General features: G+C 38.8%; 1 protein-coding gene and 1 long non-coding RNA gene across 3 annotated transcripts in view; both read left to right on the forward strand.

Annotated features, from left to right (window-relative positions):
- Window positions 1-14,339, forward strand: part of LOC109296121 — a 637,130-nt gene that overhangs the window by 128,086 nt on the left and 494,705 nt on the right. The gene's annotated exons all lie outside the window — the stretch shown is intronic.
- NFYB (nuclear transcription factor Y subunit beta) overlaps window positions 1-14,339 on the forward strand; it is a 29,919-nt gene that overhangs the window by 12,756 nt on the left and 2,824 nt on the right. For both annotated transcript variants that reach the window (XM_019515351.1, XM_019515350.1), the window contains exons 2-5: window positions 6,227-6,320; window positions 7,523-7,653; window positions 10,176-10,373; window positions 12,521-12,602. In XM_019515351.1, coding sequence (XP_019370896.1) covers window positions 6,227-6,320; window positions 7,523-7,653; window positions 10,176-10,373; window positions 12,521-12,602 — 505 coding nt within the window. The remainder of the gene's footprint in view (window positions 1-6,226; window positions 6,321-7,522; window positions 7,654-10,175; window positions 10,374-12,520; window positions 12,603-14,339) is intronic.

The following is a 14,339-nucleotide window of genomic DNA, read 5'->3' on the forward strand; positions in this document are numbered from 1 at the left end:
AGAGAGCAAAATAAATATCTTGGCCTTACTCTTCACCAGCTGCTGTAGTTGCCAGACATTGTTGGCGTGGCAGTTTCATCTCCCACTGGTGATCTGTGTGATCACAAATAAGGAAAACGGATGCATGCAACTGAATAGGAAAAGAAGATAATATAGGATGAAAAATATGGAATAGACTGTTGAAAGCTTGAACTAACTAATTGAGCCAATTTAAATAACAGTTTCAGCAGGATTTGAAAGGAGAGAAGCTTGCCAAGCTAATATTTTTATTCAGTCGTCTAATAATTAACTTTTTGGTATGAGTTCCCTCTCTTAAGGATGCATTTAATCAGTACAGGAACTTAAACAGTGATCTCAGTCAGGCCCTTTTTTTTTCCCTGTGATACTTATGAAGTTCCTGTTTCTTGGGGTGAGCATCAGGGTGTGTTTTGTGGAAAACAGTTTTAAATTAACTACTAAATAACCAACTCTTCAGCAAGGTGTGTAAGCTAGCTACATTGTTGGAATTAAGCTGAATAAATTGGCATGTTAGAATGTCTTGGAAAACAAAACAATCCTGAACTACCTTTCTTAAACTCTACTTGCCTTGTTGCTTGGGCTGAGTAAACTATTTCTGATAAGCGTATAAAATACTTTAAAAAATCATAATAATAGGTGATGAATGGTTTGCCCATACTTATACATTTTAATGAATTTATAGGGAAAAGCTAATTGTTGTGGCCATATTACATATCCTTCACTTAGCACTTAAACTAGGACTGTTTTAAATTTTAATATAAAAATGTCTGGGGTAGTAATTCTAGTACCTGTACTGTTTGGATAGGCAGGGCAGAGAGCTGGAGAGAGCTGTTCATGTGGTTGTTCAGCACTTCTGTTTCAGTCTCTGGAAAAGCAGTGAAGTGCATAGATTTTTTTTTGAGGATTATCTGCACATGTTCAGATTCTTTCAAACTTGTGTTGCTGCTTCCCTCCTCCTCTAGAAATAAAAATAAGAAATTACAGGCAGCTTCTCCTGGCTGTCCTCCCTTTCCTGCCTGCTTCCCCCCTCCCCCAACCATAACCACATTGGTGTACAGTTACCTGACACAATAAGGGGCTGTTGAGTAAATTCTTAATGTATAGTATGGATGAGTCTACATACAGAGAACTTTACAGTCCAGATGTTAATTAGCAATAGTGAAACTGTCCAACTTTGTTAAAGTCAGTTCACTTTTACAAATGTCAGTGCAGCTGTTAGGAAAACATGGAGCGTCAAAGAAATGAGAGAAGCTTCAGACTTGGGAAGACCACACTGAATGTCCCTTCCGACCCTAAACTTCCGTGAATGTGTTTACCAAAAAAAAAAAACTATTCCTTGCTAATCTCTTATCAAGGTTCTCCATAATTTGGTGAATAAAGGGAAGGGAAATTTTGATTAGATTAAAATTGAATGCAGTGAGTGAGGACAATACCGAAAGTTCAAATGAAACTTACTAATCTCATCTGTTTCCTAGCATGGTAAGATCATTCCCTACACTGCATGTCTTAGATATTGTGTGGTTTTGTTTTAAATGTCTTGAGTAGCAGATCTGCTGCTGCCTCCCTTGGGAAGCTATATTTCAATTTTGCAAGAAACTGCTAAGAAGATTTTTGGTTTAAGATCAGACATTTCAGTTTTCTTATTTAAGTCCTTGTACTATGTTAAATTTATTTCCTGCCTTCAGCCTTTAAACTTGTAGGTTTCTTTGTTTCTAACTGCCAGTTAGCCAAGCCGCAAATATTTCTTGCTCTCTCACCCTAAATAAATCCTATATCCTATTTGATCTTTGTGACATCAAGGTGTTCTGAACTGAGCATGGTATTTAAGAGGCAGTCTAGTTGGGCATTATAGAGAGGGTAGGTTCCTATCTATATTAATGTGTTGCCCACTATTACTGTGTCTTATTGACAATTAATTCTGTATGCCTCCCTCACAGTAATCTCAGCCATTTTCGCCAGGTGTTTTGATTTACATATATCCTGCAGTATCACTGTTTCTTCCCTGTATATCTAATCTCTCATTTCCTGTGTGTTCCTTTCTGTCCTCTGTGCTACTCGCAACACACATCCCTGTGTTCTGCTTAATTTCTTCCAAATCATTGACAAGATCTGAAAAGAATAGAACAAATGTTGGCCACCCAAAACCATAATTTTGACTTCTAGTTTGCTTATTTCTAAACCAGTCTGTGTCTCGTTCTCTCCCTTCCCGCCCCCCCCCCCCTCTCAGTATTTTTTTTTTTTTTTAAATTGGATGTAGAAATTTACTGAGCAGGTAATAATTGTATTTTCAATGCTTATATGTGCAATACACAATTCTAATGCAGTCTGCTTTAACTCCATGTATGAGATTATTCTGTAGCCTTGAAAATAGAGAAACTATTACCCACTCCCCTCTTCTAATACTGTATAAGTGTATGATTAAACATAAATCTGAAACCAGATATATATTGACTACTTCCTTTTCGAAGCCTGGTTCAAGGACACTTGCCTTCTTGGAACCTCAGTCACTTTTGAAAATGAGACTTCATTTCTAGGACCTTTTAGATCTAGTTCTAGGTCAGTGATTCTCAGTCAGGATGCCATGGCACCCTGGGGTCCCTTGAGATCCTGTCAGGGGTGCCATGCAGTGTTATCACGGTTAGGTATGCAGACATATTCACAAGAGAAACCCAGAGGCTTCCCAATAGGAACCCATAATGTTAAAAGCATTCTGACTTCTTGTAGTCTTTCTGAATTCTTTGCAATAGAAGAATTGTTCTATTTTTCTGTAGTTAAAGAGTGAAAATTAAGAGAAGGCATTTTCCCAGCGGTGCCTCAAGTCTTGTGAAGGGTGCCTTGAATCTGTTGAGGAGAACCTCAATTTTTAAAGATTGAGAACTACTGTTTTAAGAACTAATTTGTTTTGGAATATCACTTGTTCCTAGTGCTGGGAAATACTTTCTTGCTACCAAATATGTGCATCTATTTTGTATAAGGGGATTGACACCTAGGTGAATGTAGGAGTTGCTGCCCTTCTCCCCCATAAATGCTCTGTGACTCAGAATACTGCCTGCTGGGAGGTGTTTGTATGCTGCACTGCATTTTGGAATATGTTTAGAATAATTTCAATAAAAGTGGAGGCTTTTTTAATTGTTTGGTTGTCAATTAGCAGTGCATTGTCTTCACGCTGCAACATTTTTTCCTAAATCAGGTTGTCACATGGAACACGGGCCTCATGCCAAACTGAGATTTCAGTTTTCAATAATCAGTGGTGATCCTAGCCCAAGTGGCAGGCTGCTGTAAACAGTCATCTGATTTTTTTTTTTGATTTTTGTTCCAAACTTCAAGCTGCAGTATCTCTTCTTATTCTGGAAGCTTATCCACTGTGAGACAGCTCTGCCAGCAATACCCCTGGCTGAGTGGGGTATATTACCGTGCACAAAACCTGAAGAAACATCACCAGAATGTTAATGTTAACATTGTAGTAGCTCTTCTCTGGACAGCTGTGTCCAGATTTGATTTAAGAAGTAAGTGGAAATCGGTTTATCTTCACCCCAAAGCCATTACACTTCTTATTCTTACAAAAGAGCTAAGCACTTTTCTTGCATCTTGTGTACAAGTAGACTTTCTTCCTAAAATTTTTTTCAACATTGCTTCCAGAAGTTCAGTTCTCCCAGTAGTATAGTCTATGGGAGGTCTTCAGGGCCTCCAGTGAGCTCTGGCATGTTACCCATTGTATTAGATCAGTGTTTCTCAATCAGCAGGACAAAGGTCACGTAGGTGGGACTTCAACTAATTGCCCAATTGAAAAAAACAGTTGTTTGCACTTCAAGTAGATGAATCAACAGATCTCAAACAGTGCAGTTTTGTAGGGTTTTGTTTTTATCATGGTGGGGCCAGGGTTTTGACAAAATGGTTGACGGGATGTAAGCTGCAAAAGGTTGAGAACTACTGTATTGGATAACCAGTCTGCAAACCAGGTTAGGAAAGGCGGTGCCTAAAGTGCTGATAGTTGGCTGGAGACTTTTGTACACTACTGCTTTCACTGATCACATGTAAAGTGGTACAGACAGTAGCAAAAATGGAAGAATTTAGGAAGAATGCCAGTGCAGATACTAATGGGTAATTCTGTACTGAATTGTGAATCAGTTTTAATTTGGAACAGATTCTCTTCAGACGCTGTACCTTGCATTGTAATCTTCATCTTTTTGAGTGTGATCTTCATGTTTTAGTGTAACCTCTACTGTGGAGAAGAGCATCCATTTTTATATCAGGGGATTAACACCTAAGTGAATGGCTTAAACACAGGGAGGTAGAGCAATCAACTCCTCTCTCATTTATCAACCACCCAGCAGAATGATCAACTTTCTACAAAAGTGGGAAGAAAGAGTTATAGTTCTGTAGCCTGGACACATTGCCGAAGGAGTTGGATAGCGTTTGAGAGTGAACGCTTTGTGACCAGGCTAGTGCCACATGCAAAGATCAGGCCAAGGAGAGCAATGGTGGGAAAGGTTGCTCAGCCTAAGGAGGCAGAATAACCCAGGACTGAGCAGGGGTGGAGGGAATGTGTTCAGAGCCCCTCTTTTGTAGTCTTTCAAAACTCTTAACTCAAGTGCTCTTAGAAGTGAAGTGACTCCAGTAATGAGAGTTCTTTAACAAGCCTGTGCTGCTTGTTTGTCTTCCACATTGTCCTTGAAGAGGTTAATCAAGTAACTGGATCCCTACAGCTAGGTAGAACTCCGAGGGAATATTTAATGCATCTGTGAGATTGGGAAGTCTGAGAAACTGGTCATAGTGTCCCACAGTCTCTCAGACACATTCCCACTGTAGACAAAGAAGGCTGTTAGATACAGGGTTTTAAGTGGGACTGTCTGAGAGAGCTAGGGACAGGATTAGCTACTACCCAAATCCTGGGGTTCCTGAAGCAGCAAGCTGCTGCGTCTATCCAAGGTGTGGAGGGATGTGTGAGCTGGGCAAAGGGGCAGAGGTTAGGCTGCTTATGACAGGTCTACCTTAACGGGTGGAATTGGCAAGATGTGGCCACATACTGCTTTTGAACTGCCTGTTAATTTCTGCTAGGCTCCTCTGTGCTGGATGTACTTGTTACTGATGTCCCAATAATAGCCAGCACTACATTAGTCCCTACATTACAATAATAACTGTACCAATCATGGTTTGAACTCTTTGACAGTAGTATAGATAGGGCTAAAGTATTATCCTGATGCGATCCTACAAGTTACCTGCGAGTATTGCTGAAGATGGGCAGTGGTTAAGTCTGGTGTAGACTGTCCTTAGTAGGGTCAGGTAAGTTTTTGTATTTTGTTCTTATTCACTCCTAAAGTACAAATCCAAACATGCATCAGTAATTGCTTGCTGCTGGAAAATGCTTAAGATTAAACAAATAATGCATAATTTCTGCACAGACAATATTATTGTAAGTTCTGAAGGTAGGAAACGTTATCATACTCCTATTTGGGAGTTGGAAAAAATATGTGGATTGCTGAACCATATTCTTGAGTTTGTTTCAAACTAATGAGGTTTTAGAAATTATTTTAAGTGACCTTGATGAGACTGCTGTTCCCATTATCAAAAATGGCTGTTCAGGTTCTGCTGAAAGTTTTCCAAAAAGAGAATTGACTTGAAGCAGAGGTTAAGCATAGAAAAGTTCAGCCCCGGTTTAAGATAATGATTAAAAACAACTGAAATGGAGTTCTGGGAAGTGGACAATCTTATTATGGTGCTTACCCTTAAATATAAAACAACTATATTGAGGTAAATTTATCTCTTGTATAAGAACTTAGCTTTTTAGCATAGTCTTGTAGTTTAACCTGCAACTACCTATGTTTTGCTTTTGATGGAAAAAAAAACCCCAACTGTTTCAGTCTTGCTTGCTGTTTCATCGCTGGGAACCAGGAGGAAGTAGTACCAGTATTGGCTGTCATTTTCATAGAATGCATTGAAGTATCCCTTTAAATGATAAATGGGTACTTATTTTTCATGTATGACAAACACTGTATTGTACTAAAGGGTCCTCTTAGAATATTAAATCTGAAGGAGTTATTGAAGCCAAAGCAACTCAAATCAGATCCAACCCTAATGAAAGCATGAGACACATTCTTTATAGCAAGGAGCTTGTTGTATCAGGGCTGAATTTAGATCCCTACAGCGAAGAGGTGGTGTTTGGTATAATGAAGTTGATCATTTAAAAGTTTGCTTCTTTTTATTATAGATGGATGGTGATAGTTCTACAACAGATGCTTCTCAGTTAGGAATTGCAGGAGAGTACATTGGTGGCAGTCACTATGTAATACAGCCTCATGATGGTAAGAAACCTACTTGTTAAAGAGGAAGCTGATTATCTCAACATAATAATATTAAGTTTCTCTTTCCATTACTTGTCTAGCTCTTCCATTAATTTCCCATCTTTTATGAAGCTAAAGATCTGTATGCATAACAACTTGCTGTGTACAGTAGTTCTGTTCAATTTGGAAATGGTTTGTCACTTTCCATGTTGTAGTCCAGGCTCCTATGAAAGAATCCTGGTGCTCTAGGAAAGAGGTAACCCAGACCTAATGTGTGTAGGTGTTGCTTGTGCCTTAGAATGATATATTCCATTAAATTTAGTAAGTTTTCATCTCTTCAACAAACATTGATATCTAGAAAAACACTACTGGATGCATTTATGTACATTTAATATGTGAAAAATATCGATTAGGAGGTGTGATACACAACAATTTTATAGGTCTCTCAGTGTTGTTTGTACTTAAAAAGTTTGATACATTCTGGACCTTCCAGGGATGCAAGCAAATGCACTCACTTGAAAATTGGGAATCTTATTTCTAGATACTAAATGCGATTGATTATTTCTAGCCATCTGTCCAAGACGAGTACAGTAATCTTTTGCTGTTGAGGGAGGTGGAATTCCACATTCATGAGAATGAAGGAAACACTTTTGTGGCAAACTTGTTCACATCTAGTATGTTTTCCAGAGGCTTATAATAGAAATAGTCTCAATGGAAATAAATTAGAGAGGTAGGGCAGTGGTGTTCAAAGCTGGCCTTGCAGGCCAGATAGTGGTGTGGGCCTGGTCTGCGGGCTGGATCCCTTGTTGGGTCGTGTGCAGAGTTGGGCCCCACATTCCTAGATCAGGCCCCACGCATCCAGATTGGCCACCTTGGCCCTGTATGTCTGGATTGGGCCCAGTGCCACCTTGGCCTGGCCCTGCATCCAGGGATTGGGCTCCATGCTGCCCTGGCACTGCACACCTGATCTAGTGTGCAGTGCCACAATAGCCAGGCCACTAGGCTCCTGACAGGTCCAGAAATTTGGTAGCAGAGGAGTGGTAATGAATACTGCCACTGCTCCCCTTACTATGTCTTCAGGTCCATGGGGACCCGGCAAGCTGGATGACACAGGTCCATAGGGCAGGGGTTCAGCACCTCTATGTTAGAGTAATGATATGCAAGTAAGATGCTCAAAGGGTATGACAAATATACTTAATGCTAACTTTTTCTTATTTTGTCAGACACAGAGGATAGCATGAATGATCATGAAGACACAAATGGCTCAAAAGAGAGTTTTAGAGAACAAGATATATATCTTCCAATTGCAAATGTGGCAAGGATAATGAAAAATGCCATACCTCAGACAGGAAAGGTAATACCTAAAAACCAAATCTGAATGTATTCGCATTAGTTTTGTTCTTCTGTGAGATGCACAGGAGTTTCGGTATAATGCCCCTCTTTCTATCTGCTGTTTAACTTTGAGGTGGAAGTTATTTAAATAGAAACTCTGTTTGGTCTTTGTCTACAACTTCTGCCAAATTTCCAAAAGTGTGTCATCGCTTTCATAAGTGATGCATCTTTGATACTTAAATTATCAGGTAGTCATTTAGAACATCCTTTTTCTGCACGTTCTTAAAAAATTGTCCTGGTGAGTCAAATTTGGTTATAATCAAATACTGACAGTGATTAAATCTGTAAATAAACTTTGTTTGTTGTTTGTTTTTAAATTGGAAGGAGTTTGAGTGAAATAAGAACCAACACTTTGGTCATGTCTGAGGTCTGGGGTGAAAGGAAAATTAGTTTTTCATTGTTGAATTTCTATATTTGCAAGAGTCAGATGCCAAAATATGATAAGAAGCTGTCATCTTGTGGCTTAAATCAAGCCAGAAATTAGGAGGAGGAGTAGGTATGAGAAATCTTGAGAGAGTGTCCTCAGACTTTTTATCCAGTTCTTAGGCCTGAGACCTGGATAACTGTTAGAGCTCTCTAGCTGCTTATCTCAATCTCACCTTGTGTGGCATGCCTGCTGCTGTATCAGTCATATCTAAATAATGCATAGTACTTAGATTATTGTTTACTGCTGCTGTCTTATCACTATCACTCTTTTTAATTCTGTACAGTATTAATTTCTGTACAATATGTATTTAACTAGTAGCAAGACTTTGAAGTAATGTCTTGCTTCCGAACACTTGGGCTGGGCAAACCAATAGCAACCAAGGTTGCTTTCAGAAGCTTTGGGTGTTTAGCCCATCTGTCCTGCATCAATATACCAGTTTCTTCTTGGTCTTTAGCTAGTGTTCAGCACCCTCTGCCAAAGCCACGTTTTTCAAAGAACTTGGCACCCTGGGTGCTTAGCTGTCTCAAAATATTTTCGTGCAATGGAAGAACCTTCTTGGTGCTGAGTACTCCTGAAAATCCTAAGCATCTGAAATGCTTGAACAAGTTCTTAGGAGCTACTAAAGGAGAAAGTGGAGCTCTGAGTAGAGGATATCACTTTGAGATAGAAAAGTACTTCATGTTCCAGCTGGAATCTTACACATGAGGAAAAATTAAATAATTTCAATCCTTCAGTGGACACCTGCTTGTTTACTTGCCTAACTACTTGGATGCGGACTCCTTTTCCTGCCCACCATTCCATTTTAGTTATGTAACTTTTTTATTTTTAACCAGGGAAAAATTTTAATCTAATCCACCTATTGTATTCTTTCCAGAAAGATTTTATTTGAATATTTGTTTAGAGAATCTTTAACAGAATAGTTGAAAGAGAACCCCTCTTCCCCAATACAAAACAACTACAAGAACAATGACAAAATACTAGAGAAGCTTGCTGCTTTGCAAGTTTAATATCAAATTAATAACTAGTGCTTTAATCTGCTTGAGCTGCAGAAACTTGGACCTAGATAGCTTGAGATGCTGGTTCAGTGGTAGACTAAGAAATTTAAAGGAGAACAGAAGTGAGACACATCTTCATGAACAAGACTTCATAAAGTGCTGCCTATCACATTTGTTATGTTGACTGCAATTTAATTCCTCTTACCCTCCATTACGAAAGGGCTATAGTACCATGAGATGTACAAACACTTGTCTGTTTAAGTATGTCGTAGGTATCGTGGCATATTTTCAGAGAAGAGAGAAGTGTGCAAGCTCAGCTAGTCTCAGTGTGTGTATCTAATGGCTTGTACATGAATTATTTTGAAAACAGTAGAATCCTGGTGGACTGCTTGAATTTATTTATTAGATTTACATTCTGCCCTATCCAAAAAGTCCAGAGTGGCTTAGAATAAGCAAACAACTTACAGACAGATCCCCAAACAGCAATCCAAAACTTGAGAATTAGTAATGCAATAATTTTACTTCAATTAAAACGTTATTGCATCTGCATTTTTGATGGAGCACTGGTGACATCCAGTGGCTGTCTTGCACATACAAACGTGTTTGTTTCCACATGTGTATTCCCTGTGGATAATTATTTTATAGAGACCTCTCTGTCTTCTAGTTCATCTTTCTGGCACTGAAGCTGGGGTCGTGTCATATTTTGCATAGGTATATTTTAGTGCAGTGTAACGGAAACCTCCAGGTAAAGTAAAAACCTTTTATCACACAGTAAAACAGAGTTTTGGCAGAATTAAAGTTAGTTGTATAGATGAGGGAAGGAGAATCTCATGCGGTTGTATGTGGTTTGTTTCTTTGTTGGGTGGTGGGTTTTTTTTTGAACACACCCCAGCATTCACTGCCAAGGAGAGTTGTGACTGCCTAGCACCTCCGTACCTGTGCAAATGAAATCTCAGCACTGAGCACTGGCTTAATAAAGTAGAACTTTAATGTGCAATGTATTGAAAAGGTGAAACTTAACTGAAGTTTGATTTAACTTTTACTAATGGTTTGTCCTACCAGATTGCTAAAGATGCAAAGGAGTGTGTACAGGAATGTGTAAGTGAATTCATCAGCTTTATAACATCTGAAGCAAGTGAGAGGTGTCATCAAGAGAAACGAAAGACGATCAATGGAGAGGATATTCTCTTTGCCATGTCTACGTTGGGATTTGACAGTTATGTTGAGCCTTTAAAGCTGTATCTCCAAAAATTCAGAGAGGTTAGTTACCTATCTTCCATAGGATCAAAACTAACTTAGTATATCTAGCATTGACATTATTGTTACTATAAAAAAAAAAATGGTTAGCTTTTGCTGTACCCAAGATATATATACCGGAAAAGAACAACATGATGTAGGGAAAGAAATATTTCTTGCAAAATCTAACTAAGAGTATTGGTGAAGTTGCTTTTCTGAACCAACTAAAATGTCCAGGTGACTTAAGCTAGAAAAGTTCGAGTGGATAGCAACAATTGGTCTGTGTGGTTCTATTGTATGTACCTAGCCTGATTCTCTGTGTAGTCAATGGAACCATACTAACTTACACCAGCTGTGGACCTGGCCAGCTGTCTTTCTGCAGAGGCAAGAGGTGTCTCTTTAAGCATGTTTCTTACGTAACGTGAGGACTTGCCCACCACATGGTTTTAATCAGTTTTTAGCTTGCGTCTGTATCGTGATCATCGAGTACTTTCCGAATGAGAATAATGGCGTTGAGACCTGCATTTCCTACTTTAGAAGGTAACTCGAGACAGATTGAGTCCCACCTGAAGGAAAAAATAGCTACTACAAGTTTCTTGCACGTGCATTTTCCTCCCTGTTCTAGCAGAAAATGCCTAAGGTTCATGGAAAGTACAACTAGCCTTTTTACCTTGTTCTGCTGTGGGGCTGGAGTTTTATAAACATACATTATTTCCCTGACCCAGTCACCCCTCTAAAGTGATTTCTGTGCTAGAGGTTGCAGCACTTGCTTTATGACTGTGGCCCAGGAGTACTTTCTGTCCAAGCAATTCATTGGCATTTTCTTCCAACAAGCTGCTTGCTCCTCTCCTCAGACTTGTCTCTATATAATGCACCTTATTCTATACCGGGGCGGGAAGTTATTTTGGGCAGAGGGCCACATGACAGGCAGCCAGGGGCAGATAAATATTAATTTTCTAAACTTTTTAGGGGCCCTGCGGGCTGGATAGAATGGCCTGGCAGGCTGCATCCAGCCTGGCGGGCCACATTTTGCCTGCCCCTGCTCTAATCCCATTCCCCTGCCTGATTTGCTGCTCTAGTTTCTGTTTTCTTGCCCTATCTGCCACTGTGCTGCCTATCCCATCCATAGTCTGCCTTATACCACACACAGAGGCTTCCTGTGCCACAGGCTGCCCCCCACTCCTCTATGCTGTCCTTCCCCATTTTGTTGTGGTATTATTTAAGCTGTTTAAACAATGCTTAGCTTGCATCTTGGGACACCCAAGCTGCACTGAGCCTGTTGCAGTATATCTGTGAAAAATTTGTACATGATGCATGTTGCTCCTTCCCTATTTACTCCTTAGAACTACAGACTGCTAATAAGATGATGGAGTTGGTGTTTAAAATCTGGTTCTGGTTTTCTTTCAGTTATTTATATTTCTGGTCAGTTTGCCTTCAGGTTACTATAAAGGGACTGCTTCAAGATTAATTTATTTTTTCCTTAAATATTTGCAATAGTCATTTTATCATAGCTTCAGTCAGGTCATCCAAGAAAGTACTAAATGCATGGAGCATAAAACAGTACATGGCTGACTGGATGTCTTAACTCAGCATGCTGATCTCAGGCTCTGGCTATATAAAATATCTGGAGAAGAAATTTAATATCTTGTTTTTAATGTCAGCTTCCATGTGTGTGATGTTGGTAATACACACAGTTACTTCCCAGTGCTATTAAAATAACCAGGCTTTAAAGCGACAGCATGCAAGGTGATAGAACAACCCAAGACTAGATCTGGTCTTGTGCTAATTTGATATCACAAGAACTTTATCCCAGTGTATGTGGTATTGCACTTTGATTTGTCAAATCTTTAGCAGTCAAGATTTTTTTAAATATTGCATTCTCCAGTGTGCTGTGAATTCTGGGTGCCAAATCTGCAGTATTCATAGTTTTCACAAATCCCTTGTGTAAGAGTACAGTTGTGATAAAAATCACTCTTGGTATCCAGTTAGTTGGTATATTAGCATTTGAGAATACTTCACCATCACAAGTTTTGCATGTCAAGAGCCAAATGTCTTGTTATTGTATAGAGGCCTCTTAGAAGTTGCAGACTTTCCAGCTGTAGGGAACCAGGCTCTTCAGCAGTCTCTGACAAATGTATACTAATGCAAACATCCTTCACAATTCTTTCAAGGCAATGAAAGGAGAAAAGGGGATTGCAGGAACAGTAACCACTGCAGATGGTCTTGGTGAGGAGCTTACAGAGGAAGCATTTAGTAAGTTACATTTAAAGTGATCCTACCTTTAAGTGCATCTAAGATGTAATACAAGGCTTTGCACCTCAGTCAACTAGAAGGTGGGGATTTTAAGATGGTCTGGGATTTGGCATGTTTTTGAGATGGTTGGCATTTTGAGTACACCCATTGAACTTGAGAGGAGCTATCTGTATCAGTTCATTTCATGATTGTTGATATTTTAATTTTAAAATATCTGCTGACATCAGAGGTGAATTCTAATCGTAACTAATATGAAACATAGAGAATGTTTTAGCACGAGAAGGTGTTATAGCACTTACTCCAGATCTCAAAGAACATAGCAGAGTCTAAACATAACTTGAAACTAAGGTTGCAAATTATTTTCTCTCTGTAATACCTGATCATTCATACATATGTTCAAAAGTGCCTAGGCTGGAACAAAATAACTTGAATATGTAATAAAAAAAATAAAACTGACCTTAGTGCCTTAGTCAAACAAAAAAATGAAATAAAGGCTCATCTCTGGCTCTAGTAGCTCAAAGGTGTTCATTTTTCATGTGATAGAATAGAATATTGGTAGAATCAGTTAGTTTTAGATGAGAGAGAATCTTGTACAGTTGTTTTGCTTGTTTGTTTGTTTTTCTTGCGGGGGGTTCCCCCCCTTACACTTCACTAGAGTTTATCTTCCCTCAGTGCTATGGTGTATGAACTGAACTTTGTAGGGGCCTTAAAATTAATACTAGATATTACTAGCAATGAGGACATCTGTTCATCTGCCAGTGTTACCTTTAGAGAGAGGTGCTAAAACATTGCTCTTGCCATAATCGGTGATGTTACTCATTTAAAAATACGTGGAATACTTCATTTAAAATTTATCAGTTGATTAATGCTGTAGAGAAGAGCTATAGACTTGAGGACTGGTGGTGACTTGGTGAACTGTTAAATAAATTTACAAGCTCATCTTTGTCCCTGTAAAATATGGATCAAATATGTGGAGGTTCTTGTAGCACTGAAGTATTTCCATCAGAACTGATGGATATAAGACTTCAAATAAGAACAACATGGTGGATTTTTACAAGTACTTTGTAAAATTGGGGAACATCCCCACATTTAATAAGATATTAAAGTTCACAGTATAAAATCAGAAGTCAGGAAATGCAGAGGCTAATAAGCCTTCAGCAGTAACAAACTCAACTGAGTTGAGTTTCAGAATCTTTGTCTAGTGTTTGTTTAATTAAACAGGGATAAAATACATATGCACGCTGTGACTAAGTAGACATTGCAAAGTCCTAATGTTTGCATGTCCCAAGTTATTTTGATCTAACTTTTCTGATTTTAATTTTCTTTTCCAAGCACTTGCTGTTTTAAGAAAAGAGGGGGGAGGAGAATCAAGCATGTGGGTGTGTCGTACATACAGACACAGAGGTGGTACTAACAGGAAATCTGCATGCTTCCTAGAAGCCCAGGACAGGCTAATTGTGCATGTTTATTATAAGTAATGATACAGTTTTCACAAGACACTCCAGTTATGCATCCCTGTTTAATTTTTGAGTCTGTCTGGAAATCAGGCAGTTCTTGAGCATGTTCTATCTCTCCTTTGCCAAACTTCCTAGTTTGTAGTACATCAAGACCTTTTTTGCTCTGAATATGTGATTTTAATGGCTTATGTTTAAAAAAAGAAAAAGATTTAAAAAAAAGAAGAAGAAAAAAAAAATTGGTTTTAAAAACTTCCAGACTTACCTGGATGCAGGAAATTTT

The sequence above is a fragment of the Gavialis gangeticus genome, unplaced genomic scaffold (assembly GCF_001723915.1).
Source record: "Gavialis gangeticus isolate Ggan-Ray unplaced genomic scaffold, GavGan_comp1, whole genome shotgun sequence".
Lineage (NCBI taxonomy): Eukaryota > Metazoa > Chordata > Crocodylia > Gavialidae > Gavialis > Gavialis gangeticus.